This window comes from Pezoporus flaviventris, unplaced genomic scaffold, assembly GCF_033815535.1.
Source record: "Pezoporus flaviventris isolate CSIRO_AGI_PZ_B2104156 unplaced genomic scaffold, CSIRO_AGI_Pfla_v1 ptg000113l, whole genome shotgun sequence".
NCBI classification, from domain to species: Eukaryota; Metazoa; Chordata; class Aves; order Psittaciformes; family Psittacidae; genus Pezoporus; species Pezoporus flaviventris.
Genome location: NW_026892661.1, coordinates 1,121,344 through 1,148,611, shown reverse-complemented (window position 1 = coordinate 1,148,611; position 27,268 = coordinate 1,121,344). Strand labels below are relative to the sequence as shown.

The 27,268-nt window shown below is 60.5% G+C and overlaps 5 protein-coding genes and 2 long non-coding RNA genes across 14 annotated transcripts in view; 6 read left to right on the top strand and 1 right to left on the bottom strand.

Annotated features, from left to right (window-relative positions):
- SIK3 (SIK family kinase 3) overlaps positions 1-1,789 on the top strand; it is a 55,440-nt gene extending 53,651 nt beyond the window's left edge. For 6 of the 7 annotated variants that reach the window (XM_061477999.1, XM_061477994.1, XM_061477998.1 and 3 more), the window contains 3 exons: positions 299-431; positions 612-791; positions 1,111-1,789. In XM_061477999.1, the coding sequence (XP_061333983.1) occupies positions 299-431; positions 612-769 (291 nt within the window). In that variant the 3' untranslated portion in view covers positions 770-791; positions 1,111-1,789. Of the gene's footprint in view, positions 1-298; positions 432-611; positions 792-1,097 lie in introns of all 7 variants that reach the window. The other variant, XM_061477993.1, reaches the window with a different exon arrangement.
- Positions 1,790-3,351: 1,562 nt separating this feature from the next.
- Positions 3,352-8,265, top strand: LOC133282124 (uncharacterized). The gene is made up of 10 exons (XM_061478202.1): positions 3,352-3,504; positions 3,674-3,729; positions 3,920-4,073; positions 4,154-4,750; positions 5,163-5,342; positions 5,436-5,533; positions 6,696-6,760; positions 6,869-6,935; positions 7,055-7,181; positions 7,272-8,265. Exons 2-10 carry the CDS (start codon positions 3,687-3,689, stop codon positions 8,197-8,199), a joined length of 2,259 nt encoding a protein of 752 aa, XP_061334186.1. The 5' UTR covers positions 3,352-3,504; positions 3,674-3,686; the 3' UTR covers positions 8,200-8,265.
- Positions 5,189-5,779, bottom strand: APOC3 (apolipoprotein C3). The gene is made up of 3 exons (XM_061477984.1): positions 5,620-5,779; positions 5,395-5,521; positions 5,189-5,322 (listed from the first exon to the last, which is right to left on the bottom strand). The coding sequence occupies exons 1-3, from the start codon at positions 5,675-5,677 to the stop codon at positions 5,226-5,228; spliced, it is 282 nt and encodes a 93-aa protein (XP_061333968.1). The 5' UTR covers positions 5,678-5,779; the 3' UTR covers positions 5,189-5,225.
- Positions 8,266-10,652: 2,387 nt separating the features above from the next.
- Positions 10,653-14,920, top strand: ZPR1 (ZPR1 zinc finger). Its single transcript, XM_061478021.1, is given in 16 exon segments — positions 10,653-10,908; positions 10,910-10,993; positions 10,995-11,126; positions 11,638-11,799; positions 12,044-12,134; positions 12,266-12,336; positions 12,492-12,578; positions 12,656-12,778; positions 12,878-12,931; positions 13,014-13,080; positions 13,319-13,389; positions 13,803-13,892; positions 13,982-14,096; positions 14,173-14,255; positions 14,410-14,475; positions 14,752-14,920. Coding segments are annotated over 16 exon segments (1,554 nt in total). The 5' UTR covers positions 10,653-10,797; the 3' UTR covers positions 14,899-14,920.
- Positions 14,921-15,168: 248 nt separating this feature from the next.
- Positions 15,169-20,432, top strand: BUD13 (BUD13 homolog). 2 transcript variants are annotated; one of them, XM_061477983.1, is made up of 11 exons: positions 15,169-15,306; positions 15,445-15,538; positions 15,998-16,082; positions 16,183-16,240; positions 16,740-17,866; positions 18,315-18,622; positions 18,702-18,810; positions 18,972-19,110; positions 19,366-19,550; positions 19,900-19,981; positions 20,259-20,432. In XM_061477983.1, exons 1-11 carry the CDS (start codon positions 15,185-15,187, stop codon positions 20,350-20,352), a joined length of 2,403 nt encoding a protein of 800 aa, XP_061333967.1. In that variant the 5' UTR covers positions 15,169-15,184; the 3' UTR covers positions 20,353-20,432. The 2 variants fall into 2 exon arrangements, with proteins under 2 accessions (XP_061333967.1, XP_061333965.1); XM_061477981.1 differs by having other exon boundaries at positions 15,445-15,541.
- A 395-nt stretch (positions 20,433-20,827) lies between these two features.
- LOC133282013 (uncharacterized) lies at positions 20,828-22,952 on the top strand. Its single transcript, XR_009747614.1, has 2 exons — positions 20,828-22,291; positions 22,442-22,952. It is a non-coding gene; the product is annotated as an uncharacterized LOC133282013 (long non-coding RNA).
- Positions 22,953-24,460: 1,508 nt separating this feature from the next.
- Positions 24,461-26,852, top strand: LOC133282042 (uncharacterized). Its single transcript, XR_009747619.1, has 2 exons — positions 24,461-24,573; positions 25,332-26,852. It is a non-coding gene; the product is annotated as an uncharacterized LOC133282042 (long non-coding RNA).
- Positions 26,853-27,268: the final 416 nt, after the last annotated feature.

Sequence of the window (27,268 nt, the reverse complement as noted above, 5' to 3'; positions counted from 1 at the left end):
CCTGTGTTTGGGGCTGCTGGGAACTGTCCTGTCCAAAGCTGGATGTGTTCTCTGCCGCAGCTCCCTTCTGCTCTGCGTGAGAGGGGCTCTGGCCTAGTTGTTTCAGTGTGGGTCTGGAAGGGACTCGGCCTGTCCAGTCCATTCTTGTGTTGAGGGAACAGTGGCTGCACCTAAGCTATGCCTTATGGTGCATGCTTTTCACTTAGAATCCCTTGCCGAAGGCTTCCCAGAGAGCTGGGGCAGCAGAGGGATGCTTTGTCCTGATCCCCCTTTGACTCGTGTGCTGCTCTCTCTGCAGGTGCAGTTGGATAACTTGCCTGGAATGAGTTTAATGGCAGGGAAAGCACTAAGCTCTGCTCGGATGTCGGACGCTGTCCTCAGCCAGTCGTCGCTGATGGCCAGCCAGCAGCTGCGTGACAGGGACAGCGATGGTAAGGACCTGCCGAGCTGCAGGGATGTGATGGGGGGGGGTCTGGGCCAGGAGCTGAGCGCACCAGCTCGCAATCTGGGGTGCAGAGCACCTCTCCTCCAAGTGAGCAGTGCCTGCAGGGAGCAGGGGGAGGGTTTGGGCACCTCCTGCGCAGACTCCAACGCTGTTCTTTGCCCTACAGAATGTGGGGAGAGTTTGGAAGGTCAAGAGCATCCCAACCTAGGTGATGGCAACCAGCATCTAAACACCTCCTGTTACCCATCGACATGTATTACAGACGTCCTACTGAGCTACAAGCACCCGGAGGTGCCCTTTGGGATGGAGCAGGCAGGGGTGTAACCAGGAGGGAGTGAGTATTCAAGTGTCCTCCTCTGCCCAATGTAGGGTCAGAGCCCTATTGTTCCCACTACCATGTGTCCCATTCCCTGTTGCCTTGCTCCAGGGCTGGTGTGAGGCTGGGAAGAGACCGGCAGCTCCAGGTTCCCATGGCTGTGGTCCCCTGCTCATCAGCAGGCTCCTATGAGGCCTTGGCTGCTCTGTCAGAGCCCTGTGCCTCCCTCCCAGGGTGTAGCTTGTGGTTTGGGACTGGGAATGGGGTTGGGGCTGTGGAAGCAACGCTGCCGTCCTCTGGTGTCTCCTATACACCTCTGCTTCTCCTCTCTTGCAGGTTTTCTGTACAGCTTTGAAACGAAAAGGTCCATTTTAAACCAACAGTATCTAGCAGCATTGCGCCAAATTGCCGTAGTATTTCTGACTAACTGGAATACCATGGCCCCTCTCCTCATACTCCGCGCCGCCAGCCTGCCCGCCCTTTGGTTTCTTTACTTCCTTTGCCATGTTTGCCTGGAACTCCCACCGAAACAGCCAGAGCTCCCCATGGAGCCCGAGCACTGGGGCTGCTCGGGAGGGGTTTCGCTGCCCGGGGAGCAGGCGGGTGCGGAGCCGGTCGGATCCCGGATCCCTCATCCCGTGCCATCCTCCTGCTCTTCATCCCTGTGCTCTGGTGAGGACGAGGACGGCGCTGGCCCCGCAGCAGATCCCACGGCTCCGGCCGGGAGCACCCACCCCTGGTGCAATACGCTTCTTGTCTCATCTCGGTCTGCTTTGGTTCCTCCTCTCCGTCCGACCGTCCGTCCGTCTGTCTGTCCGTGTGCTGAAGGATCAGCTCCTCCTGGCCCCAGCCCCGGCCTTTTCTTTTCCAACCTGCATCCCACTTGGGGTTTTTCTTTCTCCTGGCTTTTCCGTAGGGAAGACGGATTTTCCTTCGTCTCCTCGGCTCCTCCTCCCGACCACGTAGGAATTGTTTTTTTGGTAAATGTTGTTTTATTATTATTGTTATTAATAAAAAGGCAAAAGGAATTTCCGTTTGAGAGGAATTTTTAACCTAGATTCTGTTCTGTATCGATTGTGACTTGCACCTTTTGTTCAAAGTATTTTATTTCCCCCGATGACATTGTACTTGTGACTGGTTTTCCCTCGCTCGTGCCAGTGGCCACAGTGGTATTTCCTTGCTGCAGTTCAGGCGCGCGTCGGTCTCCCCTTGTCCCGCTTCCCCCGTTCCCGTGCGGGCTGGGCGGCCGTTCCCTCGGGAATCCGCGGCTCCGCTTCTCCTTAATGACACTTTTCTGGAATCTTTTATAAGAGCAAAATCACCCCCACCCCCCCCACACACCTCTGCACAGAAGGAAGCGCGGGACCAGCCCGGCACAGCGGCATCGCTGCCCTCCCATCCTCACCGTGCCTCGGCCCGGCCTCCCCCCGGCCAGGAGCGATCCCGGGGACACGGGAAGCGCCGAACGCCTTCTGCTCCTACCTTTGGTTTGGTTTCCTCTGTTTACATGGTGCTGGGGGCAGGGGGAGAGCCCCTCGGCTGCCCCGCACCAGCCGGGCCCCCCTCCACTTGCCATCCCGCAGCATCACCCATCCTACCATGGCTTTGTATTGTAGCACCCACCCCGCGCAGTATGTGTTGAATGTATATTAATGCCCTTTGCTCTCCTTCCTGGGTTTTGGAAATGTCAGAAGTATTTTTTTGCCTTCCTCCCTCCCTCGTTTCTGTTGGACTAAACCAAACCCAAGTTTCAGTAACTCTTCGGTCCATTTCTTCTGTGGGTCACTTGCAACTCGTCACTTAGTTGGACAGTGGGATCATGACAAATAAAACCATGATGATGATCTGCCCTCGTCTCCTCTCTGGTTGCTCAATGCGGCCGCGTGGGTGAAAGCTCAAGGTGCAGCAATCCTCCTTGCCGCAGGCACTGCGTGCAGGGCCCTCGCCCCCCCTGCACAGCCCTTTCTACCTGCTGCAAGCCGGGATCGCCGTGTTCCTCCCCTTCCTGCCCTGCTCTATCCCTCGGGATGCAGCATGGAACCCGCGCTGTCTGCATCCTTCCCTGCGCAGGGAATGCGGTGTTGCAGATCAAACCCGTGGCGCTGAGCACATCCCGGAGCGGGGCAGCTCTGGGGTGGGCACATGAGGATGGAGGTGAGGGAAGAACGGAGCTGTGGCGGCGGAGGGAAGGAGGGTGCAGTGCCCAGTGAGCCAGCCCAGGCTCGGGGCTGTGCCAGAGCTTCCCCTGGCATTTCCCAACCTGTTCTGCTGCTGCGCCCCTGGTGCCCTCTCACCCGGGCCCAGTTCATGTGGATGCCTTTGGGCCAGCTCCCAGCACCTCAGCCCTGGGGACCCATCGGGACGGGGGCGCCTGGGTCCCCCCGCAGAGGACGAGGGTCTGGGTCCGAGCGGCCAAACCGCCGCGGGCGCAGACCTTGTCCCCGGGCCCGGGGCCAATCCCCGCGGGCTGCCGGGAGGCCCCGGCCGCAGCCAGGCAGGAATCTGGGTCAGCGGGAGCGTAAACAGCTCCTTGGCCGGGCCGGGGAGCTCCTGTTTGCTCGCGGCGCTGCCAAGCGCGCTCCTCGGCGCGATCCTTGAACTCTCCGCGCCACATGGGCCGCGCGGGGAGCGGTTTCTTGGGCTGCTCCGCCGCTTATCTCCCCCGGGAACGGCCCCTCCGGCATAAATAGCGGCCGTGGGGCAGCGCGGCTCAGACGGGACGAGCAGCAGCGGGACGGAGCCGGTGAGAGCCTGGGCTGCTCCAGCGGCTCCGGTTGCTCCCGGATGCGGTGGCGCAGCGGGGATGCAGCGGCGGTGCCCGGCGCAGCCCCCGCGGGAATGCCGCGGTGCCGGGATGGGGGCTCGGTTCTGCCGGGCGGTCCCTGAACCCGACTCTGTTGCTCTGCCCCCAGGTTCAGCGCCAAGATGAGAGCCGTGGTGGTGGCCCTCGCCCTGCTCTGCCTGACGGGTAGGTCCTCACCGGGCTGCGGCTGGGGAGCAGCTCCAATCCCTGCGGGACACAGTGGGATGGGGCCGCGGAGCCTGATGCTGGAAGCAATTGGCCGCAGCCGAGTGGCTCCCGGTTCCCACCGAGCCGGGCAGGGCTGGAGCCGTCTCTGCACGCACTGGGTCCTGCTCACACCGTGCTCCCCCCGCAGGCACCCAGGCCCGCTCCTTCTGGCAGCATGACGAGCCCCAGGCGCCCCTGGACCGCCTCAAGGACATGGTGGAGGTGTACCTGGAGACCGTGAAGGCCAGCGGCAAGGATGCCATCTCCCAGTTCGAGTCCTCGGCCGTGGGCAAGCAGCTGGAGTAAGTGGGGTCCGGACCGGCGGGGGTGATGCGGGGTCCCCGGGTGCCGTGCGTGACCTCCCCCCGCTCCCTCCCCATAGCCTGAAGCTGGCCGATAACCTGGACACGCTGGGCGCAGCCGCCGCCAAGCTGCGGGAGGACATGGCCCCCTACTACAAGGAGGTGCGCGAGATGTGGCTGAAGGACACGGAGGCTCTGCGCCAGGAGCTGACCAAGGACCTGGAGGAGGTGAAGGAGAAGATCCGTCCCTTCCTGGACCAGTTCTCTGCCAAGTGGACGGAGGAGCTGGAGCAGTACCGGCAGCGCCTGGCGCCCGTGGCGCAGGAGCTGAAGGAGCTCACCAAGCAGAAGGTGGAGCTGATGCAGGAGAAGCTGACCCCGGTGGCCGAGGAGGCGCGGGACCGCCTGCGCGGGCACGTGGAGGAGCTGCGCAAGAACCTGGCTCCCTACAGCGACGAGCTGCGGCAGAAGCTGAGCCAGAAGCTGGAGGAGATCCGGGAGAAGGGCATCCCCCAGGCCGCCGAGTACCAGGCCAAGGTGGTGGAGCAGCTGGGCAACCTGCGCGAGAAGGTGACGCCGCTGCTGCAGGACTTCAAGGAGCGCCTCACCCCCTACGCCGAGAACCTCAAGGCTCGCTTCATCACCCTCCTGGATGACCTCCAGAAGAGCGTGGCCTGAGCCGCTGGCCAGGACTGACCCTGCCCGCTCCCTGCCCTGCCCGGTGCGGGAGCCCTGGGACCCCTCTTTGCCCTCCCGCTGCCTCCCCCCTCCCCGAACCGGTGTCGGTCTCAGCTTTGCTTCCTTTTGTCGAATAAACGTGACTTAAGTTATTGGAGCTCGCTCAGTCTTTGCAGTGGATGCTGGAGGGGGGCTCGGGCGGGGAGGGAGTGGGGAGCACTGGGAGCAGCACTGTGGGCGCCCCGGCTTCCCCCTACCACTGAGGTGCCCCACTCAGAGCCAGGAGCTGGGTCACACCCCCCCGTGCCTGGGTACTTGTCCGCAGCAGGGGGGAGCAGCGCATCCATCCCGCCCCTCCTCACCCCCAACGACACCACCACAGCCGCTTGTTTCAGCCCTCTTTATTGCCAGCACCGTGACAGCGGGAGGGGATCTGGGGGTTCCCATCCCGTGTGTCCCGTCCCCCCCCCGGCGCTACGCGGCCGATGTCCCCTTCCAGAGCTGCACCAGCTGCTCCTTGAACCGCGCCAGCCGCTGCTTCGCCAGCTCCGCGTTGTCCGAGAGCCACCGCCTGCAGGGACAAGGGACGGGGTCAGCACCGGCTCCCGATGGTCCCCATGGCACCGGGGCGGCACGGGGGTACCTGGCCTGCTGAGCCACCTCCAACTCCTGCACCCTGCTCAGGGCGCTCTTGGCCATGGCCGATGCTTTCTGCGCGTACTCCTGCACCTTCCGCACCAGCGCCTCGGGCTCCCCGGGCTCATCGGCCCCTGCAAGCGCAAGTATGATGGGATGTGGCCATAGGCTGTCTATAGGCACTATATATATGGGCATCTATAGACCCTGAGCCCGGCCCCAGCCCCCTTACTTGCTTGTGCTGCCAGGACAGCCGTGCAGGCGAGCAGGAGCAGCAGGGACACCCTCATGGCTGTGGAGAGAGCAGAGCACACGGTGTGGGGCGGCCCCACGGGGGTCCCAACCCCGTCCCCTTCCCACCGGGACCCTCACCCGGGCTTCCCCACTCACCTGAGCCGGTCTCTGGGACTGGGGCAGCCCCGGTCCCACTTTATACCCTCCTACCGCCGGCTCCGGGGCTTGTGCAAAGGTCAGGGGCTGGCCGGGAAGGGGCCGCGGTGCAGGGACCGAGCGGTGCCAGGTCCGTAACGGAGGGGCTGCCTCCGGCCGGGAGCTGGGAAATTCCCTAGGGAACAAGGCACGGGGCTCTGCGTGTGTCTGCACATCGGGTGCATGTGTGTGCTCAGGCCTGGGGCTGTGGGCACAGCACGAGGGTGACATCCAGTGGCCCCGGCCCCGTGGGGCTGCTCCAGCCCTGAGGCACCGCGGGGGCTCTTTGGACCTTGGCACCACCGCTCCCGGCTGGTCCCTGCCCCTGCCAGCCCTGCCCTTCGCCCCAGCCCTGACACATCAGCACTGGCTGCAGCACGGAGCGGGGACACCACAGAGCCCGATGCTCATGGCCAGGGACGCGGGTCCCAGGCTGGTCAAGGGCACACCCGCATCCGCAGCATCCCGCAGCAGCTGGGTCCTGTCATTCCTTATGGAATTCCTCCAGGAGCCTGGGCTCAGAGGGAGGGATGCTATCTGTTCATGTGCCTCCATGCATCCACCACAGCATCCCCTCAGCCCATGCCCTTTCCCATTGAGCATCCTGGGTACCACAAAGCCGGCACCAGCAGGTCCATCACTGCATCCTATGGAGCTGGGGGCTGCTCTTCGGTCCCTGACCTGGGGTGCCCATGTGCATGTACCCCCATCCCTCGCTCCCCGCTGGGAGCTGTCAGAGCTGTGGCTGATGTCAGGGCTGTGGCTGATGTCAGGGCTGTGCACACGTCAGGCGCCTCCACGTTGCGACCTTGCTAAAGTCCAAGCCTGAGGCTGTGTCCCAGCCCTGCGTGGAAGCCACCGAGGGCGCTCAGGCTGCATAAATAGGGCCGGTGCTCCCCGGCACAGCAGCACAGCACCGCAGGACCGCAGTGGTGGCAGAGCAGGTGAGTGGCTGGGGACAGTGGTGCCTGCATTGCCTGCAGTGGGGCAGGCAGCAGAGGCTGGGGCTGCCGCCATGGGGCTCCCTTCATCCCCGCTCTGTGTCCCCGCAGGCATCCCCAGCACTCAGGATGTCTCCCAAGGCGGCCGCCCTCGTCCTGGTGCTCCTGGTGGTGTCAGGTGAGGCAGCGTGCGGGTTTGGGGCGCCGGGACGCTGTCCCGCCCTGGGGCACGGATAGGGATGCGCTGTGCCACGGGAATGGGATTGTGTCAGCGCTGATCCCAGCCTCTGGATGCAGGAGCCCGGGCTGATGTCAACCCGGACGAGGTGGCCAGCGTGCTCTGGAAGTACTTCACGGAGCTGGGCAGCAACGCCAAGGACACGGTGGAGCAGCTGCAGCAAGCCGAGATCACCAAGCAGCTCAAGTGAGCAGGGCTGCGGTGCCGGGGGGATGCCGGGGGGGCCGGGCAGGGGTCTATGGGCACAGGGGGGCTCTGACACCCGCTTGTCCCCAGCACCCTGCTGGGGAGCAACCTGCAGAGCGTGAACTCGTACGCCGAGGACCTGCAGCGGCGCCTGGTGCCGTTCGCCACGGAGCTGCAGGCGCGGCTGGCGCAGGACTCGCAGCGCCTCAAGGAGCAGATCCGCCGGGAGCTGGCCGAGCTGCAGGCCAAGCTGGCGCCCTACGCCGACGAGGTGCACCAGCAGATCGGCACCAACATCCGCCAGCTCCAGGCCAGGATGAGCCCCTACGCCGAGGAGCTGCGCTCGCAGGTGGACCGCGGCGCCGGGGACCTACGGCGGGCGCTGGAGCCCTTGGCGGCCGAGCTGCGGGCCCGGCTGCAGGGCAGCACTGAGGACATGCAGGCCTCGCTCAGCCCCTACGCGGAGCGGCTGCAGCAGCAGATCGACGGCGGCGTGGAGAGCCTCAAGGAGCGCCTGGCGCCCTTGGCCGAGGAGCTGAAGGCGCAGGCGGGCAGGAGCGTGGCGGAGCTGCGGCGGGGGCTCAGCCCCTACGCGCAGGAGGTGCAGGATGGGCTCAACCGGCAGCTCGAGGCGCTGACGGCGCAGATGGAGCGCGCGGCCGAGGAGCTGCGTGCGCGCCTGGAGGCCAGCTCGGAGGAGCTGCGGGCTCAGCTCTCGCCGCTGGCGCAGGAGCTGCAGCGGGCGGCCGGCGGCGATGCCCAGGGCCTGCGGGAGCGCCTGGCACCGCTGGCGCAGGAGCTGGATGAGCGCGTGGGGCAGACGCTGGAGGCGTTCCGGCAGCGGGCAGCCCCCTTCGGGGAGGCGCTGGGGCAGGAGCTGGTGCAGCGCGTGGAGGCCATGCGGGGCAAGCTGGAGTCGGGCGCTGCCGGCGTCGAGGACCACATGGAGCTGCTGGAGAAGGAGGTGCGGGACAAGGTGGCCGCCTTCCTCAGCACCGCGCAGCCCGCTGCGGACTGAGCCCCCGATGGCGCCCGGTGCGGGGCCGGCTCCTCGCGGCACGAATAAACCCGTGTGTGTGATGCACAGCCCGCTCCGTGTCGTGTCCTGACCCAGGATGGGCAACCCAGGGCAGCTGATCCAGGCGACAGCATCACCCCCAAGCTGGGGCCCAGGGCAGCGGGAAGGGGACAGAATGGGTCCAGGCGGGTGGGGATCTCATCACAGCGTGGGGATGGGGGTAGATGCAGGCACCATCAACCAGAAAGGGGTCAGGGACCGGGACCTCACCACTCGGGGGTGCCCCAGCACAACCGGCAGCATCCCGCATACAGTCAAGCACCCCGCTCAGTGGGGCCTGCTGCTGCTGCGGGGTCCTGGGCCATGCAGGCTGCACTGGGTGGTTGATGGACACAGCATCCCCACCACAGCCTGCAGGGACTGTGGCCCTATGCAGATGGGTAGGGAGCAGCAGAGCCCTGGGTTGGGAATGCTCCCAGGGCTGCCGGGGTGACCCCGTGTGTCCACACAGGGAAGGATCAGGGTGGACTTTGGTGCCAAGGAGCATCGGTGACTGCTCGGAGCTTCACCCCAGCACCGTGCTGGACTTTGCCCCGTGCCCCAGCCCTGCACCCTGACCCATGGGGAAAACCTGCCCCTGGTTGCTGGGCTGCTTGGCTGCAAACACTGCAGCACCCTCCTGCTTTAAGAGCCTGGTGTCAGCACCCAGCTCCCCGCACGGGGCCGTGACCCGGGCTGAAAACGTGGCTGCTTTCTCCTGGGGGAAAGGCGACGAGAAGGGAACCACACCAAAACGGGGCGGGTTTGGTATCCCAGCGGGAAGCAGGGATGCTCGATGGCAAACAGGGAGCCCCACGGTGGGCGCCGTGCTCGTTTCACCCTTCCCTGTCACAGATCCTCCTGCCCCATCTCAGCGCCGCGGGCTCCATTAGACCTGCAGCCATAGGTGTCCCCTATGGTGCTGCAGCTCTGCCCCAGGCTGCAAAGGGCAGGGGCAGGATGAGGCCGGAGCACGGCGCTCAGGTGACCCCCACGTGAGCCCGCAGCCTCCACGTTGTGTTTACCCGAGTGAGGTCCAAAAGACCTTCCCCTGCACGTGTATAAAGGGAGCCGCGGGCCGGCGGCGCCGCAGGGACACGGGAGGCACCGGGAGCCGGGTGAGGGGCACCTCCTGCCCGTGTCACTTGTGTGGGTGCCATCCTGTGCTGGCGGCGCTATGGGGGACCCCGGGGGAGAGGTCCTTGTGGGGCACAGTGAATGGGGCACGAAGCACAGGGAGCACTGACCCACGAGTGCTCGGGGAGCCCTGCGCTCATGTGCTCCTCTCTCCTTCCTCCCGCAGCACACCATGCCTCCGGAGGCTGCGCTGCTCCTCACCCTCCTGGCCACCATCCCAGGTAGGTGCAGAGCGGAGGAGCTCGCTCGGGGATGACCGGGGGCAATGGGACGGGGCAGAGGCTGGGTGCTGCCACGCTAACACTGCCCCCCTGCCCGCAGTGGCACCGGCCGAGCCAGCAAGGAGCAGCTTTTGGGAGTACCTGAGCCAGCTGACGAGTGACAAGGACAGCCCCGAGCACGGCCAGGGCAGCAAGCTGGGCAGGGGCATGGCGTGAGTACAGCGGGTAACCCCTGCAAGCCCCCAGCACGCTGGGGACACAAGCGCTCATGGAGGCTGCCAGCAGCTTTATTGTGTGTGCGCGTGTGTGTTAGGGCACAGCGAGGGGTGCTCACAGCGGCTGCTCTCATGCAGGAGCCCGAAGGGAAGCGCCCAGGACGGGGTGAGCTACATGGGGAACTTCCTGGAGAAGCTGGCGCCGCTCAACCGAGGGCTGCAGCCGCGGCTGTCGCAGGACTCGGAGAGCCTGAGGAAGCTCATCCGGAAGGAGCTGGAGAGCCTGCGGGTGAAGCTGTCGCCGTACGTGGACGAGGTGCACCACAAGGTGGGCAGGCACCTGGAAGAGCTCCGCTACCGGCTGCAGCCCTTCACGGAGGAGCTGCTGGACCAAGTGTCCCTGAAGGCCCGGGAGCTGCGGCGCCACCTGATGCCGAGCCGGGAGGTGACGGCTCAGCTCCTGGGGGGAGCGGACGAGGTGCAGCGCTTCCTGGCGCACTACGGCGACAAGATCGCGCTCCACACGGAGCAGGTGAAGGGCATCTTCCACCCGTACGCGGACAGGCTGGTGACCGAGATCCATCGCAACGTGGAGGAGCTGCACCGCAACGTGGTCCCGCACAGCCAGGCCAGCCCGGAGCAGCTCAACCAGTACATCCAGGAGCTGTCCTCCAAGCTGACCCAGAGCGCCAGGGACCTGCACCACAAGATCCAGAGGAACCTGGAGCAGCTCAAGGCCAAGCTGAGCCTTTACCCCGGCAGCCTGCGGGAGCGGCCGCCCAGCCCCGAGCGCTACAGCGAGGCGCTGGCGCGGGAGGTGCAGCGCCGGGTGGACGAGTTCCGGCGGGACACGTACATCCAGATCCAGGACTTCACCCGCGCCCTGGACCAGGAGACGGAGGAGATGCGGCTGAAGCTGTCAACGCGGGTCCCGGGGGACCTGGAGGGGGACCCGCCGCCCGTGGAGGACCTGCACGCCCGCCTCGATGCGCTATGGAGGGACTTGTCCCGCAGCCTGGGGGAGCGGGGAGGCGGCGGCGAGGGCGGGGTCGGGACCGAGACCAGGAGCGGGGTCGGGATCGGGGCGGGCAACGGGACCGCGGCACCATGAGCACCAATAAAGGCGCCGCCATGTTGGACCGTGCCGCTTCCTCACGTGACCGCGCGCCGCCCCACGTGACGGCGGGGCAGCATGTCGGCGCTGGGCGCGGTGGAGGCGGCGGGCGCGGGGCCCCTGTTCCGGCCGCTGAGCGCCGAGGACGGGGAGCAGCGGCCGGCGGAGATCGAGTCCCTGTGCATGAACTGCTTCTGCAGCGTGAGCGGGGCTGCACCGGGCACTGCGGCCTGAGCGGGGCCGCACAGCGGGGCACGGGAGCGGGGGCGGGAGAGGGAGCGGGAGGCAGGAAGGGGGGTGCGGGAGGGAGTGCAGGGGGAGTGCGGGAAGGGGGGTGCGGGAGAGGGGTGCAGGGGGGGGTGCAGGAAGGGGAGTGCAGGAAGGGGGGTGCAGGAGAGGGGTGCAGGGGGGAGTGCGAAAGAGGGGTGCAGGAAGGGGGGTGCGGAAGTGGGGTTCAGGAGGGGGGTGCAGGAAGGGGGGTGCGGGAGGGGAGTGCCGGAAGGGGGGTGCAGGAGAGGGGTGCAGGGGGGAGTGCGAAAGGGGGGTGCGAGAGAGGGGTGCAGGAAGGGGGGTGTGGGAGGATGGTGCAGGAAGCGGGGTGCAGGGGGGGGCTGCAGGAGGCAGAGCGGGGCTCAGGGCCCCCCCCCGTAGGGGTTGGGTGTTGGGTGGTGTCGGCAGGAGCCGGGTTCCCAGCAGCCCCGTCGTGCCGCAGGGGGTGACGCGGCTCCTGCTCACCAGGATCCCGTTCTTCAAAGAGGTCATCGTCAGCTCCTTCACCTGCGGGAGCTGCTCCTGGTCCAACACCGAGATCCAGTCCGCGGGGCGCATCCAGGAGCAGGGCGTGCGCTACGTCCTCGCCGTCGCCTCCCGGCAGGTCAGCGCCGCGCACCCCCCGCACCTCAATAAAGCGTTCCCCTTCTGCACCCTTGGAGCATTAACGTCCTTTGTGGGGCAGTGAGAGTTTGCATCCCCCAACGCGCACGTTCCCGGTGTGTTCCTGGGTGAATCGAGGCTGCTGAAGCCTGGGGCTAACATAGGTGCTGTGTAGCCCAGTGTGGTCCGGCAGTCCTGGTCCTGTCAGGATCCTAACGCTGCTCCTCAACTGTTGTCGTGTGCAGGACATGAACAGGGAGGTGGTGAAGACTGACTGTGCCACGGCTCGGATTCCAGAGCTGGACTTTGAGATCCCTGCTTTCTCCCAGAAGGGAGGTGGGTAGGGGGGCTGTGTGGGGAAGGGCCTGCCCTGGGTCCATTGGGTCACATAGGCTTAGTGGGGCCTACGTGTGGCACTCTGTGGTGTGTTTAACAGTGCCTCGCTTGTGTTCTCTTTCCTTCTCAAGTCCTTACCACCATTGAAGGGCTCATTGACAGAGCTGTGGCCGGCCTGGAGCAGGACCAGCCTGTCCGCAGGGTACGTGGTGGAAAGGGAGGCTCCTCGGCTGTGCTCGTGCTCACCTTCTGCATTGCACGCTGCTGGTAGAGGAGTGTTCTGGGTGCTCTGCTTTGTGCTGGTGTCTGCAGCTCTGCCTGCCCCAGCACTGGTCTCGGACCTCTCCTCCTTTGCAGGCAACGGACCAAGAGGTGGCCAGTAAAATAGATGAGTTCATTGGGAAGCTAAAGCAGCTGAAAGAAGTGCATTCCCCCTTCACCTTTGTGAGTACCTGGGGGTGCAGCCCCTTTCCCCCCAGGGGAAGCACGGGATGGGTTCCTAAAGCTTTGTTGTCCCATAGATCATCGATGACCCTTCAGGGAACAGCTTTGTGGAGAACCCTCGTGCGCCACAGAAGGACGATGCTCTGGTAGTCACTCACTACAGGAGGAGTCCCCAGCAGGCTGCCATGCTGGGGCTGGAGGTAACGGGAGCTGCTTAAGCTGTGCCATCACCCCCATTGTCTCTGGGAGGCCCTGAGTTAAGGAACAGGAGTTAACACTGCTCCTGTCCCCTGCTGCAGGGAGAGGAGCTGGATGAGAAGCCAGATGATGCTGCAGAGGATCTGAGGAATGAGGTGGGTGACTGCAGTGGTGCCCATGCCAGTGGGGCTGGTGGCTTTGGGCTGGATGGGCCTTTCTGATGCTCCTGCTCCCCAGGTCCTGCAGTTCAACACCAACTGCCCAGAGTGCAACGCTCCAGCCAACACGAATATGAAGTTAGTGCGTATCCTTGGAGTGGGGGCACGGATCATTGCCTGCTGTGGGGCTCTGCATGGAGGCAGCACAGGGGAGAGTCCCATGTGTGCTCTCCCTGCTGCATAAGGAGCCTGTCAGGGTGCAAGTGTGTCTCGGTGCTGCTTAGCACTTGCCGGTGAGCTCCTGCCATGCCTCGGGAAGGACTGAGGCTGTTGGGATCTCTGAGACTTCCCTTTCCTTGGGTTTTCCTTGACTGTCTGCTCCAGAGATCCCGCACTTCAAGGAGGTGATCATCATGGCCACAAACTGTGACTCCTGTGGGCACAGGACGAATGAGGTGAGCGTGCAAACCCCTGCCCTGTGTGCTGGGGAGCAGTGGGCTTCTCACCTTCCATGGGTAGGTGTTTCCAGGGTCCCTGCCCTCCAGGCTGCATTCATGGATGAATCCCCAGCATTGTGCTGGGGGTGGCAGAGCTATTTCTGGGCAGAGGTAGAGCACACACGAGCTGTGTGCAGGATGCATATGCAGTGTGGTCAGGCTGGGTCTGAGTTGCCTTCCTGAGCAGGCCAAGGGGAGAGCTGGGTCCTGGAGAGCTCTGTTTGGCTGTGTCCATGCCTGCTCCAGCCCCCTGGGTTAAGGCACTGTCCCTGGGCTTGGAGCGGCCTCTGGGCTTCTGGGTAAACCTTCTTAAAGCATTGGGGTGTGATTTAAGTATAGGGCTCTGTGAAGCTGACTGTGGGTGCTCGTAGGTGAAGTCTGGAGGTGCCATCGAGCCGCAGGGCACCAGGATTACCCTGCGGATCACAGACCCCTCTGACATGACAAGGGACATCCTCAAGGTGCGGTGCCTCTGGATACCTGCCCTCCCCTGGAGCTGGTGCGTGGGGCTCAGTGGCCCCACAGGGCTCACTGGGTTCTTCCTCTGCAGTCGGAGACGTGCAGCGTGGAGATCCCCGAGCTGGAGTTCGAGCTGGGCATGGGAGCGCTGGGGGGAAAGTTCACCACGCTGGAGGGGCTGCTGAAGGACATCCGGGACCTGGTGAGTGGTGCTGGGGGGCTCAGCCCCTCCGGGGGGCTGGGGTCTCACACTGCCCTGAGTGTTCCTGCTCTTCCAGGTAGAGAGGAACCCCTTCACCCTGGGGGACAGCTCTACGCCCAGCAGGACCGGGAAGCTGCAGGAGTTCATTGGGAAGCTGCAGGAGGTGAGCGCGCTCCTGAATTTCCATGCTTTACCCAACCACTGCTGTCGTTTAACTGAGGGCAGTGCCAGGAATGGCTGGAGTGTGCTGGGAATGCCCTGGTGCCAGGAGTGAAGGGTTAAGAGCACTAATGCCTGGATATGCTGTCTTTCCGCAGATCATAGAGGGAAAGGTGAAGGCTCACCTCATCCTGGATGACCCTGCAGGCAACAGCTACCTTCAGGTACAGTGGGAGATGGGCTCCTTGACGTGTTGCAAGCAGTTTGGGTGGAATTGCTTTATTTCCCTTTGGGGGTCTGGCAGTGAGCAGGGAAAGGGAACTGCCGGTGCCTTTGAGGGAAGGTGATGGGAATGGTGTCTGTTCCCTGGAATCAGGGGCTGGCAACGTGGTCTGCTTCACACCATGAACCCCTTGAGGGGGGGTGGCTCTCGTCTGAAGCCCCTGTGTGGGTGCTGCTGAGGGGTCAGAGCGTGTAAGGAGCCCCCGCCTCCCCCCTAGAACGTGTACGCGCCGGAGGAGGACCCGGAGCTCCGGGTGGAGCGCTACGAGCGGAGCTTTGAGCAGAACGAAGACCTGGGCCTCAACGACATGAAGACGGAGGGCTACGAGTCAGAGGGAGCCTCGCGCCGGCAGCCGGACCCCTGAACCTCGATGGAACGGGACGTGCCGGGGCCGGGGCCCCGCTCCCTGCCCGGGACCCCCCTATCCCAGCCGGGGGTCGCTGCTGGACGTGGACTCGTGGACCCGGTGGGCTCCTGGGGACCCCAAATAAAGCCGCGTGTTGAAGGAGGCGCCGTGTCCGTCCGTGATGGCCCCGCCCACCGCCCCTAAGCCCCGCCCACCACCCCAAACCACGCCCGTCTCCCATCGGGCCACGCCCCCTCCGGCGCCGCGTCCCAGCGTGCTGGCCTCACTTCCGGCTGGCGCCAAGATGGCGGCGCAGGGGCTGTCGAAGGCCGAGTACCTGCGGCGGTACCTGAGCGGCCCGGCCGCGCCCGCCCAGCCCCGCCGCCGCCGCAGGAAGAAGCCGCCTGGCGCCGCCGGCAGAGGCGGGTGAGTTGCGGGGCAAGGGGACGGCGCGGCCGGTGCCAGCCGCGGCCCTCCCGCGGTGCCCGAGGCGAGCCGCGGCCTGGGCGCTCCCCCGGATCCCGCTTCGCTGACGGCGAACGGGCGCCCCTTTCCCGCTGGCAGGATGCGGATCGTGGATGACGACGTGAGCTGGAGCAGCATCGCTGCGGGCCAGGAGAAGGAGGAGGAGGAGGAGGACGACGAAGGGGACATGCCTGTGGTGAGCGGGAGGGGCTGAACGCGGCGGCACTGACTCGGGCTCCTGGGGGGGTCCGGCCCGTGTCTCCCTTTGGAAGCCGCCTCGTCGCCTCCTCCTTCGGGAGCGTTTGCGGCAGGGAGGGACGAGTCTTCCTGCGCTAAGCGCAAGGGGTGAATGAGCTCCGTGCAGGCAGAAGTAGCCCGTTCTTTTCCGATATCCAGTCTCACAAGTGCCCAAAGGATGTGGTGGGTCCGTACAGTGGTTCTCGGGGCTTTAAAGCAGCTCTGGAGGCTGGGCGGAAGGTACCTGCGCCATTGCTGGGAATGCTGGCAGCAAGGAGGTTCTTCGAGGGCAGAGGCTCAGGGAGGTGAAACGATGGTCACACAGCAGTTTTCAGTGCTGTTATGGGTAGTTCTTTGTGCTAGAGGGAGGAAAGCTGTTCTTCCTCCCTCTCCAAAGCTGCTCTTCTGTGTTCAGGTGGCAGAATTTATTGACGAGCGTCCGGATGAGGTGAAGCTTATGGAGGAATTCCGAACAAATGCTAAATGGAAACTCCTCGGAGGTGAGACCAGATCAAAGATATCTGTATCCTTGGAATGCTGACGAGAGCATGGGCTCTGCAGCTCCCTGGTGACGGTGTCTTTCTGGTTGTTTTCCTTTAGACCAGAATGAAGACTCGCAGAGCTCGGATGTTTCAGTCGCTGCCAAATCTGCCCTCAGGTACAGGCTCCAGCTGAGAATCCTTCTGTGGGTGAACTCCCGTTTCCTGGTGGTGCCTCGCTTGTACTGCAGTTTCTAAGAGCTTTGCTGTGAAGTGTGAGAAGTGGCAGGGACAGGGATTCCCTTTCCTGTGCTGGGGGACTGGCAGCAGCGCTTTGGGTTTCGGTGTGATAGGTGGACCTGCTGTGCCACAGGGGCAGTGTCAGGGATCTGGGTGATGCCGCTTCTGAAAGCACCTGTGGGATGTTGGATGGGGCTTGGAGCAACTTGCTCTAGTGGAAAGTGTCCTTGAGTATGGCAGGGGGTTGGAGCTGAATGAGCTTTAAGGTCCTTTCTAACCGAAACCGTTCTCCAACTCGTTCTCTGTTCTGTGGTTGCACAGCAGCCAGGCTCTCTTGTTTTCACCCTTGATCCCTCCTGCTGGCTTTACAGATCCCACTTGGGTTTCATTTCCAAACACAGCTCTCACTCTGCTTCCCACCTTTGCCTCCCCTGGCAGGCGGCAGCGCCACGACTCCCCGGAGGGCTCCCCGCCGAGGGAGCTGCGGCACGACTCCCCTGACAGAGCGCCTGTGGGCCCGGATCCGGCCCGCGCCGGGCAGAACAGGAACAGCTGCAGCAGCCTCCCGCCTCCCGGGCGCCAGCGCCACGACTCCCCGCACCCATCCCCACCCAGAAAGAAGCGCCACGACTCCCCCGAGCTCTCGCCACCGAGGAGGAAGCACAGCGGCTCCCCGGACCCATCCCCACCTAGGAGGAAGCGCCATGACTCCCCTGACCTGTCCCCTCCCAGGCAGGAGAGGAACAACTCCTGCAGCCTCCTGCCTCCCAGGCAGCAGCACCACGACTCCCCTGACCTCTCACCACCAAGAAAGAAGCGCCACGACTCCCCTGATCTCTCACCACCAAGGAGGAAGCGCCACGACTCCCCTGATCTCTCACCACCAAGGAGGAAGCGCCACGACTCCCCTGACCTCTCACCACCACGAAGGAAGCGCCACGACTCCCCTGACCTCTCACCACCAAGAAGGAAGCGCCACGACTCCCCTGATCTCTCACCACCACGAAGGAAGCGCCACGACTCCCATGACCTCTCACCACCAAGAAGGAAGCGCCACGACTCCCCTGACTTCTCACCACCAAGAAGGAAGCGCCACGACTCCCCTGACCTCTCACCACCAAGAAGGAAGCGCCACGACTCCCCTGATCTCTCACCACCAAGAAGGAAGCGCCACGACTCCCCTGATCTCTCACCACCACGAAGGAAGCGCCACGACTCCCCTGACCTCTCACCACCACGAAGGAAGCGCCACGACTCCCCTGACCTGTCCCCTCCTCAGCGGCAGCACCACGACTCCCCAGATGTGTCCCCAAAGAGGGGCAGTTCAGCAGCAGGGAAGAGGAGCTGCAAGCCCACAGACAAGGCACAGTCAGGAAGGGCCCCAGGGGAGCAGCCTCAGCCCCGGCACGGTGTCTCTGACAAGTCCTCATCGCGCCAGAAGCGCCAGGCCACCCCAGACCTGTCCCCTCCACGGAAGCAGAGGTACAGCTCTGACTCGGATTCCTCACCGCCCCGGAGGAGGAGGACAGGGTCACCCAGCCTGAGAAAGCAGAGCAGAACGAAAGGTGAGTGTATGCAAGAGTTTGTCCTGTCTGTCCTGTGCTTTGCTGCCTGCCTGCTCTGGGATCATGTCCATGTGCTCCTGAGGGATGAGTGGCGTGGAATTGGCAGTCTGCAGGCATGGAATGGTGGTGGATAGATGGTAATTTCTGTTGGTGCAGTTAGTTCTATGTTTTCATCAGCCAGACTAGAATTAATGAGAGTTAACTGGCTAAGGCTTAGGCATGTCCAAAAGGCAACTGGAGTTTAAACCCTGTCTCTGGGTAGTACGTGTTTAGAAGGATCCAGAGAATTCCCAGGCTCTTGTCACATACCTGTCTTTGCCCTATAGCTTGTCATCTCGAGGTCTGATTTTCCTAGGAGTTGACATCGTGTACGTCCATTTTTAGTCCTTTTGTGGTCCTGACTCTGCCTACCTCTGGGGATTTCAGTTAGTGTGTGTCTTTACTGCAGGTGCTTCTCCAGCCACGTCACAGCCCAGGCAGGTGCCCTCGCCTCAGAGGGGCCTGAGGCAGGCCTCCAGCTCCCCATCCCCACGGAGAGGCCCCCGGAGCGCCCCTGATGCAGAGCGCAGGCTGGGCCATGTACACAGCAGGTCCCCGAAGCGTGGTCCTCTCAAACACAACCACAGCCAGTCCTCAGACTCGGATCTGTCCCCTCCCCGACGGGCTCTGCCAGCCGGGAAGGAGCAGCGCCGCTCCAGGAGCCCCCAGGACCTCTCTCCGCCTCGCCACCGTGACGCCAAGGGATCTCCCAAGAAGGTAGACATTCCTCTTGTTGCACCTCTGGATCCTGGACAGCTTCAGCCAGCGCTAACTGTGACTTCTGTTTGATTTACAGGCAAACACGATGCTTTCGGGGGTCAAAGCTGGCCTGGTGTCAGCTGATGTGCTGCGGAGGGAACAGCAGGAGCTCAGGAAGCATGAGAGGAGTACCAAGCACTTGGAAGGTAGGGGTGTAAAACACTGCACGAGCACCCGCTCGCTTTCTGCTTCCTGCTCTCAGTCTGTCAGAGCCTGGAATGAGTCAGGGGCTAAAATACCCAAGTGAGGGGCCGTTAGTCATGGAAGTGTTGCCAGATGTGTGACTTGAGGCATCTGTCCCATCCAGAGGAATCCCGACACACTGAGACCGTCTTCCGAGACAAGTCGGGCCGCAGGAGGGACCTGGCGCAGGAGCGGCTGGAGCAGCAGCAGAAAGCTGAAGCCAAGTCCGAGAGGGATGAGCAGTATGCCAGATGGGGAAAGGGGTAAGGGTCTGCACAGCCCCCAGCACCATCTCAGGGCTCTTTGGGCTCACTTCCAGCAGTGGTGTGTCACTGTGTTCTGAGTCTGGGTCTGGGAGACCACGTGTTCCACCTGCCCTGGAGATCCCCTCAGTTATTCCCTCTGGCCGAATGTGTATTCGGAATGGTGCACACACAGTGGAAGTTCAGGGCTGTGATGTGTCCTTCAAACAGAGCAACTCCCAGTGAGCGATGACTTGGTTCTGTGTTTGTTTCCAGGCTGGCGCAGGGGAGGCAGCAGCAGCAGAACGTGGAAGATGCCATAAAAGAGATGCAGAAGCCGTTGGCCCGTTACATTGATGACCAGGATCTGGATCGAATGCTGAGAGAGCAGGAGAGGGAGGGAGACCCCATGGCTGAGTTCATCAAAAAAAGGAAGGCCAAAGAGAACAAAGAGAAGAAAGGTTTGATTCTGAGTTACACCAATCTCTGCTTTAAGGCCCTGGCAGCACAGAAATGCAGCTGCTGTTTAAACGCATCTTGGTCCTCAAGGCCTACTTTTATGGAGTATAGCACCAATGTTTGTTGCTACTGCCTTGTTGCCAGTAATGGTCACTACTATTTGTTAGCTTGGAGAGCAGGATCTGGTGACTTAAAAATCGGGAGAGTCCGATTTGATTGTGCCTTTGGGAGTTCCCTCTGTGAGCTGTAGCTGGCTGTACACACACTGCTTGATGTACCTCTGGGGTGATGATGATGTGACTGTGGTTGCACTGAAGGAGTAAACGGCTCTATTGCTCTGTGTGTTCCTAGAAAAGCCCCGGTACAACGGACCAGCACCTCCACTCAACAGGTTTAACATATGGCCAGGGCACCGCTGGGACGGCGTGGACAGGTACGTGTCCTGATGCAGCCCTGTGTTAGAGTAACAGTGAACATGGGTGAGCTTTGCCTCAAACAGTTCCTGGTGTAAAGATTCACAGCTACCAGTTGATGAGGGTGTTGCCAATAGTAAGGGCTGGTACTATCAGCTAAGGTGTGAAGAGCTTCAGAGATGCTACTGCAGATCGAGCCACAGTAAAAGTAGCAGAAAGCTCAGAATGTCTCAAAGTTTGATTGCTTCAGAGAAGCTTCTGCCCAGCAGCCCATGGTGTTCTCGGTGGTGTTTGCAGGTCCAACGGCTTCGAGCAGCAGCGCTTTGCCAGGATAGCCAACAAGAAGGCGGTTCAGGAGCTCGCCTACAAGTGGAGCGTTGAGGACATGTAGGTCAGGTGAAGGACCACGCACAGCACCACTCCCGGCTGCTGCCTGGCCAGAGCTGTGAGGAGCAGCTCACTCCGCCTGGACCAAGCGTCCCACTGGATCCTGTTCCGGGAGGAGAGGCTGAATGGAGGAGAGCTGCCAAAAGAAGGTTTCCCCATCAGCCTAAGGGGCGAGGACTTGGGGCAGCGCAGTGGTGGAGGTGCACGGGGAGCGCTGGTGCTCCCCGTGATACACTGGTTTCTGGGCCATTTGTTTGTCTTCTAACAAACTGTAGAAACGGATTTGTTTTCTATTTGTTTGATGCCAAATGCTTTGTCCTCTGAGGGCGGTTCACAAGTCTTCAGGTGTCCTAAATCTCAGGTTGTTCTTCATGCTGAAGGCATTTGGAACACGTGGCTGCTGCAGAGCTGGTCCTCTCCAGTCTCTTCCAGCGCTCTTTTAGTGGGGACAGTTTCCTGTGGAAGCAAACGTGCAGTTTTCCCTGGAGCTGGAGGGTCTTGGGGCTTCGTTCCCTGGTTTTTATTCACTGTGTTTCCTTTCTAGCAGTCCTGGAACCTGTGTGTACACTCGGAAATAACAGCTTGCTTTTTTGGTACTTGATTTTGGTGGTGTTTCTTCCACAAGGAGGGACGAGGGGAGTCAGTGATGGTCAGTCTGTTGGTGCAAGGGCTGTGTGTGACTGCAGTGCTGCAGGACACCAGCCGAGCAGGGCACCCCAAGAGGCACTGCTTCTGAGATGTAAAACAATACTGTGGACTTCCTGAATTCACCTTAGTGGGAGAGGTGATCCCTGGGTACAGCTTGTGCCTTCCTGCCTGCCCTGCTTGGGTGTGAGTGTGCTGCTCTTGTAGGGCAGGTCTCTTACTTGTTTCTTACCAGATACTTTCTTAAGCTCTTTCTCTACGCGAGAAGAGCATGGGAGAGCTTAGGTGATGCAGAAGTGGAAGATGCATCTGATCACTGCTGGCAGCAGAGCTGCTGGGAAATGCTCTGGGATGAGAGGGGGGATGGAGATGCAGCAACTGCCGCAGGAAGTGGATCCCTTTATTGGTGCTTGTGGAGGGGCAGCTGCCCTGGTTCTGGCACCAAGCAGCCACTGTGATTAGCTTTAAGCACAAAACCTGCATACAGGAATCTTAATTGAATTTGGAGCTCTGTCATTCACCGTCACGGCAGGCGCCGAGCACAGTAATTATTATGCAAATGAGGCAGATAGAGAAATGATTAATAATTGCACAAATTAGAAATTATTGTAAACATCCTGTGAGTGGTGATAAGTGCGGGAGGAGGCTGTGAGCGCGGGAGCCGTCTCCGGATACTGCAGCCCCATCGCTTCATTACTGGGATCAGCAAACCGTGCACTGGAGCTGTGCAGTGCTTGGGGTGAATCGGGTTGGAACTCCATGGAGAAGGTGGGTTTGGGGCTGGGCTCCTCTGTGGAGGAGTCAGGATACTGCAGCCCTGCTGTGTCTCTCGGCGCATCCCTGGTGGCACCAGCATCCCGGTGCAGCTTCACCCCTGACCAGCCCCAAAAAGCACCTAGTAATGACTGGTGGCTCCTGCTCCCTCTGAGCTGCTTTGTCTGGCATTTGCTGCTAATTGCACAGCACTGTTTCCCCTCTTCCGCTGTTCCGTACTTTTGACAGTGAACACGATAATAATAATAATAGGCTTACAGCAGCTAATAGGCTTACGTGGTGCATTATTCGTGTCAAGGACAAGCAATTAAGCCTGGCCTCACACAGCATAATTAGATTTTTGTTGATGAGCTCATGGGTAATGTGTTTAGTTCAGATTAAGAGCTTAAAGCGGGTATGTGACGCCGCTGGACCCCAGGACCCTGCCTGCAGGTCTGGCCGGAGGGGTGGATGCAGGGATGGAGGGATGGATGGAGAAGGGCTGCTGGGCGCAGCCGGAGCTTCGGACAGCTCTGCCTGTCCTGGTGAGAGTCAACAGAGCTTCTGACCTCCTTGTTTAATGGCTCCAGCAAAGTGGGCTCTTACAACGCATGCTGTTGTTGCTGAGGTCTCCTCTTAGTTTGTAATTAAAAAGAGCCCCTAATTTGTCACCTTAATTTCTCTCTAACCAGCAGCAATCCCAGTCATGGGTACTCAGAAGGGCCTGATGTGTGTGTCCCGTGAAGCACAGCGATGGGGCTGTGGTGGGGTACCTCGGGGCAGAGGGCCCCCAGTTCATTTTGGAGGAGGATCGCTTCTCCCGCTGCCTCCATCCTGCTGCAGGGCTGGAATGAATATCCCAAGAGTGACAGGTTAGTGATTGTATATGCATATGTGCACTTTCCCTAATTATTCCATAATTAGGGACACACGGAGATAAAAATTACTAATAATATTTACTCTAGACTCCCTTTTTTTCCAATAACCTCTCTCTCCTGCTCATTTGCCGCGTCTTGGTGGAAATAACTTTGCAGATCCCAGTTAATGAATATTTGTTAATGCAAGAGCATTCCACGCCGGAATATCCAGAGGGCATCCTCTCTCTGCCTTGTAATCTGTTTCACGAGATGTTTAATATTTATGGTTCCAGAGCCTCGTGAATAAAGAGCCACCCGCAAACCCCCAGGAGCTCAGGGGCTGGGGATATTTATGGCGCTTCCTCTTTTCCTTTTCAATTACAAAGGCACCTCACATAATTAAGTGCTAATAACCTTGTTAATCTAAAATTGATACTCTTTCTCCTGGCTATCTCTTAATAGAATTGAAAACAGATTAATAATCAAGGCTAGGAGACATTGCAGGCGATTAGGGAAGAGGGGATGCGCTCCGGTCCATCCCAGAGAGGATGCGGGAGCTGAGCGTGGCCACTGGCATGGGCCATGCCAGGCCCAGGGTTCCCCAGAGCTGCCTTTTCCCTCCTGCTCCTAACACAGCTTAAATGTTGAAGAAAAACTGGAACGTAACACCACCTCCTAATGAAACTGTTTTATGTTAATTAATTATGTATCAAGGCTCATTTCCATGCGCGGCCCGGCTCTGCTTCCCCTCCGCTGAGCCTTTGATCTGTCAAAGGCTAAATGGGAGATAAATAATCAAATTGAAAAGCAGCCTGGATGGAGATAAACATGGTTGAGATGTGTTAGCTGGTGATTAGTGCCGGGCACTGAGGAATGGGGCTCAAGGTGTGGGTACTGCTGCGCACGTGGGGCATGGGAAGCTCCCTGGGCCTCGGTTTCCCTGTGTCCCATGGGTCCTGCAACTGCCTCAGGGTCAGGGCCGGGTCCCTGTGCATGGAGAAGGGGCTCCTGGGGAGTGGCTGCTCATCCTCTCCATGAGAAGGCTGTGGAGGACTTCATCTGCACAACACTGGTGAAAAGTTAAGTCTGCAGCATTTCCTTTTGCAGGCCATGATAGGTCCCCCAGGCCACAATCGGGGTAGCTGGTATGGACCCAGTTCTGGGGTAATTTAACCCAGTCTCTAACCATTTGTTACACCTAAGCGGAGGCAGATGTGCATCCATATTTAGTTTGGAGACACTTCAGAAGTGGTAACTCCATCAGTCAAGCAGCCTGGGCAGTGCCTGTGCAGGACCTCTGCCTGCCTGGCATCTCAGCTCCGGGCTGCTGCAGCCATAAATCAGGTGTTGCTCTAAGAGTAAACACCCTACAGCAGGAATCACAGATGATAATTGTGGAGTGCTTTATCGCCGTAATAAAACTGGAGTGTTCCAGCCTGCAGGTAATTACCAGCTAATAGATTTCTTCTTTAAGGGCTCAGAGAGGGGCTCAGAGAGGGGCTGCGGAGCTGCAGGCACCCAAGGCTCTGCAGTGCCACCGCTTTGGGTGGTGGGTGCAGGGGCAAACACCCCACTGTGGTCCCCCAAGGACCCCTTTCCGATGGGGACATTGACTGCAGGTGCAGAGAGCACAAGCTGCAGCAGGGACCCCCACTGCAACTGCAAGGTGGGGAAGAGAACCTCTTGGCTGCCGCTCGTGATGCGGCCTTCCTTGTCCTGCTCATTGTGAGCAGAGGAGGTTATTCCAATAACAGATTAGGAAGGACTTTGGATCAGCTTCTCCTTGGAGCACTTTGATGGTGATGCTGTTGTTTCTTTCCGTGTGTGCTCAATCGAGCAGAGCAGGGCCAGCGCTGTGTCGGATCCATCCTGCTCAAGTGCTATGATGTCTTCAACCTAGAGAAGAAGAGCCCTGTCCCAGGCAGGGGACATGGGGACGCTGCATCCTTCTCCCAGCCGGCGCCACTCAGGTGAGCCCCATGGTTAGGCAGCAATAGGAGGGAGCCAGCCACAAGCATGGAAGCAGCACTGGGTGTCCCAGTGCCTCAGGCCCTGCCTCTTGCTGGGATGCTGCTGCTTGCATGATGTGCCAGGGGTGCCTTGGCAGAGCCATCCGCAGTGCTGCAGCTCCGTGGGACCCGCCGGGGCTCTCAGGGGTGCCACAGCACAAGCTGAAGCCAGCCAGCTCCAAGCAGAGCCACGGCTCCAGCCCCACGCCGCTGCCTCGCCTCTCGTTGGGGCTAAGCACGGAGCAATCAAAGGGAGCGCACAGAGCGCGTTGTCCCCTCCAGTCTCGCCCCAGGCCCTGCCTTTGGGCTTCTGAAGGCTCCGCTCCAGCGGTGTCAGTTCTCATTAATCCACACATCAAAGGGGAGCTGCCAGACATCCTGCAGAGCTCGTGCTACCTTCTCCAGCGGCGTCCCAGGGAGGCAGAGGGACAAGCAATGCAGTGCAGAGCATCAGTGGCATCCCCTGGGTGGGCAGGAGTGGGGCTCCAACCCTTTGCCTCTCACACATTGAGCCCCAAGGCGGAGCTGTGAAGGGGAGGTGCGAGATCCCTCCTGCACTGAAGTCCTCTGTGCTCTGCTGTTGCTGTGAGCCTGGGTTTCCCTGCTCCGCTCTGGCTCAGCACCCCTCCAGCCAGCTAATCAGGTCAATGCATTTTTAACTTGGCATAGGAAATCTTTGTAGTTTTTGTCAGACTCATTCTTCTCCCCTCTCTCTGTAGGGGGCTGGGTTATTTAATGCTGAATAGCACGCAGGGATGCTTTTCCCTTCACCGTGCTGCTGACTGTGCACTTTGGGGCTGTGGGATGGGCAGATGGTGCAGGGGGGACCCATCGCTCCCAAAACATCACCCACTTACAGCCAGATCCACGGAACAACGCAGGTCCCACTTCCAGCATCTGTACAGTGGGGCCAGATGTGCTGACACAGCGAGAACCGCAGCACTCACAGACCATGTGCTTCCCGTGTCTGCACATCCACAGCTTCTCCTGTTGTCCAGGACTTCATTCCCACCCCGGGAACGGGCTCCATGCACCGTGTGGCTGCAGGTCCCACCGTGGCCAGCACTTGTGGCTGTAATTGGGTGGCAGCACACAGATGGTGGCGGGTGCACAGACACAAAGGGCTGCTTTGTGTGTCGGAGTTTATCTTTCCCATTAATGGCTTTCTAAATTGGTGGCAGTGGAGCAAAAAAACCCAATCTGAACTCGGAGCATGCATGATTACTATTGTAATAACCTTGGCTAATAAGAATATGATGCGGTGTTAAGCTGGGGAAGAAAACACATTTCTCATTAGCCTTTTGATTAATTACTCCACATAATTTCCTAGGGGGACATGCGTGGGACTGATTGCCTTTGCTTTTGAGGCGCGGAAGTGGTTTACCTTCACTTAATAATTTGCCTGGTGACATTTTAATGGCAGTGCTCAATTCATCTCCAGTTGGACGGAGGCAGGGGTGCCTCGGCCTCCCCTTGCTCCTCCAGTGCTGGACCCTTGGTCCTTGCCATCCCGGTGATGCTCGGCTGTGGTACCCGGAGCAGCGGCGTGCAGGTGTGTGGCTCCTCCGCTGCCAGGATCCAGCTGGAAGGAGGGATGTGTTTACATGGCTCGGAAGAGACCAATTTCCTTCCTTGCTTTGGAATATAAATATTTTACAGGAGCTAAAATATTCTGAGACCGTTTGATGTTGCCACATGGAGCGGCATCGAACGCAGGCGGAAGGAGGGGAAGAAAGAAGAAGGGAGCAAGCAGCGATGCATTTGTTCCCTTCGCTGAAGATGGAATTAGGCTGCGTGTTTCTGCATCATAAAATTATCCAGAACATTGATCCCCATTTACTGCTTCGGGAGCGGGTCCTTGGCTTGCAGCTCTGCACAGGGCCATGCGATGGGGCTGTGCATGGGAATAGTCCTGGTGGCACCTCCTGCCCCTTCTCTGCTCCACTCTTTCCTTGGGGCTGCCCAGGACCTTCCTCTCAACACTCACCCCTGTTTGTAGCATATAGAAATAGGGCCAAGCACTTGCTCCTTGCAGGCAGGTTTCCACTGGGGCTGGAGGGAAGCCGCTTTGCTTTACCCCCGTTGAGCTGGGCTTATGGCTTGGTACAATAAGAAGCCAAGGGGGGGTTCTGCCTTGACTGCTTCTTACTGTGATTCTTTCTCTGTTCTGGCCAGTGCCAGGCGAGTCCGTTGATGAATTATCCCAATATATATTCTGTCTGCAAAGAAAACACATATCATATATATCTTTGACAAGTTATTATTCTTCCTTATCAGCATATGTGTGCATCCAGCCACGACACAGCTCACCCCGTGTGTCACTGCCGTAACCAGCCCGGAGGAGCGCAGCAGCTCCGTGCCACACTGCGGCCCTGCCTGGGTGTGATGGGATGCTCGGGGCGCGGGTTGGGGTCCCTGCCGTGCTCTGTGTACCAGGCTGTGCACGGCTGTGAGCAGCGGGAGCAATCCTGTCTCCACCGTAGTGCCTTTAATGTTTAACTTATTAAGATAATAGCTCTTCCATCTCTGCCGGTTTGAAACGTGATCTAATAGGATTCTTACAACAAAAGTTGCTAAGCAGCTAGGACACGATTTACTAATAGAGTCTGAACATGCTGTAACTGAGATGGAAATTAATTTGGTGATGAGGAGATTA

Excerpts from the sequence above, each read along its gene's own strand:
- APOC3 (XM_061477984.1), bottom strand. The coding sequence starts at position 5,677 with ATGAGGGTGTCCCTGCTGCTCCTGCTCGCCTGCACGGCTGTCCTGGCA. Across the intron at positions 5,522-5,619 it reads TGTCCTGGCAGCACAAGCAA|GGGCCGATGAGCCCGGGGAG; the intron begins GTAAGGGGGCTG and ends TTGCGCTTGCAG. Across the intron at positions 5,323-5,394 it reads GAGGTGGCTCAGCAGGCCAG|GCGGTGGCTCTCGGACAACG; the intron begins GTACCCCCGTGC and ends TTGTCCCTGCAG.
- LOC133282124 (XM_061478202.1), top strand. The coding sequence starts at position 3,687 with ATGAGAGCCGTGGTGGTGGCCCTCGCCCTGCTCTGCCTGACGG. Across the intron at positions 4,074-4,153 it reads GCCGTGGGCAAGCAGCTGGA|CCTGAAGCTGGCCGATAACC; the intron begins GTAAGTGGGGTC and ends CCCTCCCCATAG. Across the intron at positions 4,751-5,162 it reads CTCCAGAAGAGCGTGGCCTG|CACCGTGACAGCGGGAGGGG; the intron begins AGCCGCTGGCCA and ends CTTTATTGCCAG.
- BUD13 (XM_061477981.1), top strand. The coding sequence starts at position 15,185 with ATGGCGGCGCAGGGGCTGTCGAAGGCCGAGTACCTGCGGCGGTACCTG. Across the intron at positions 16,083-16,182 it reads TAAATGGAAACTCCTCGGAG|ACCAGAATGAAGACTCGCAG; the intron begins GTGAGACCAGAT and ends GTTTTCCTTTAG. Across the intron at positions 18,623-18,701 it reads CCAAGGGATCTCCCAAGAAG|GCAAACACGATGCTTTCGGG; the intron begins GTAGACATTCCT and ends TTTGATTTACAG.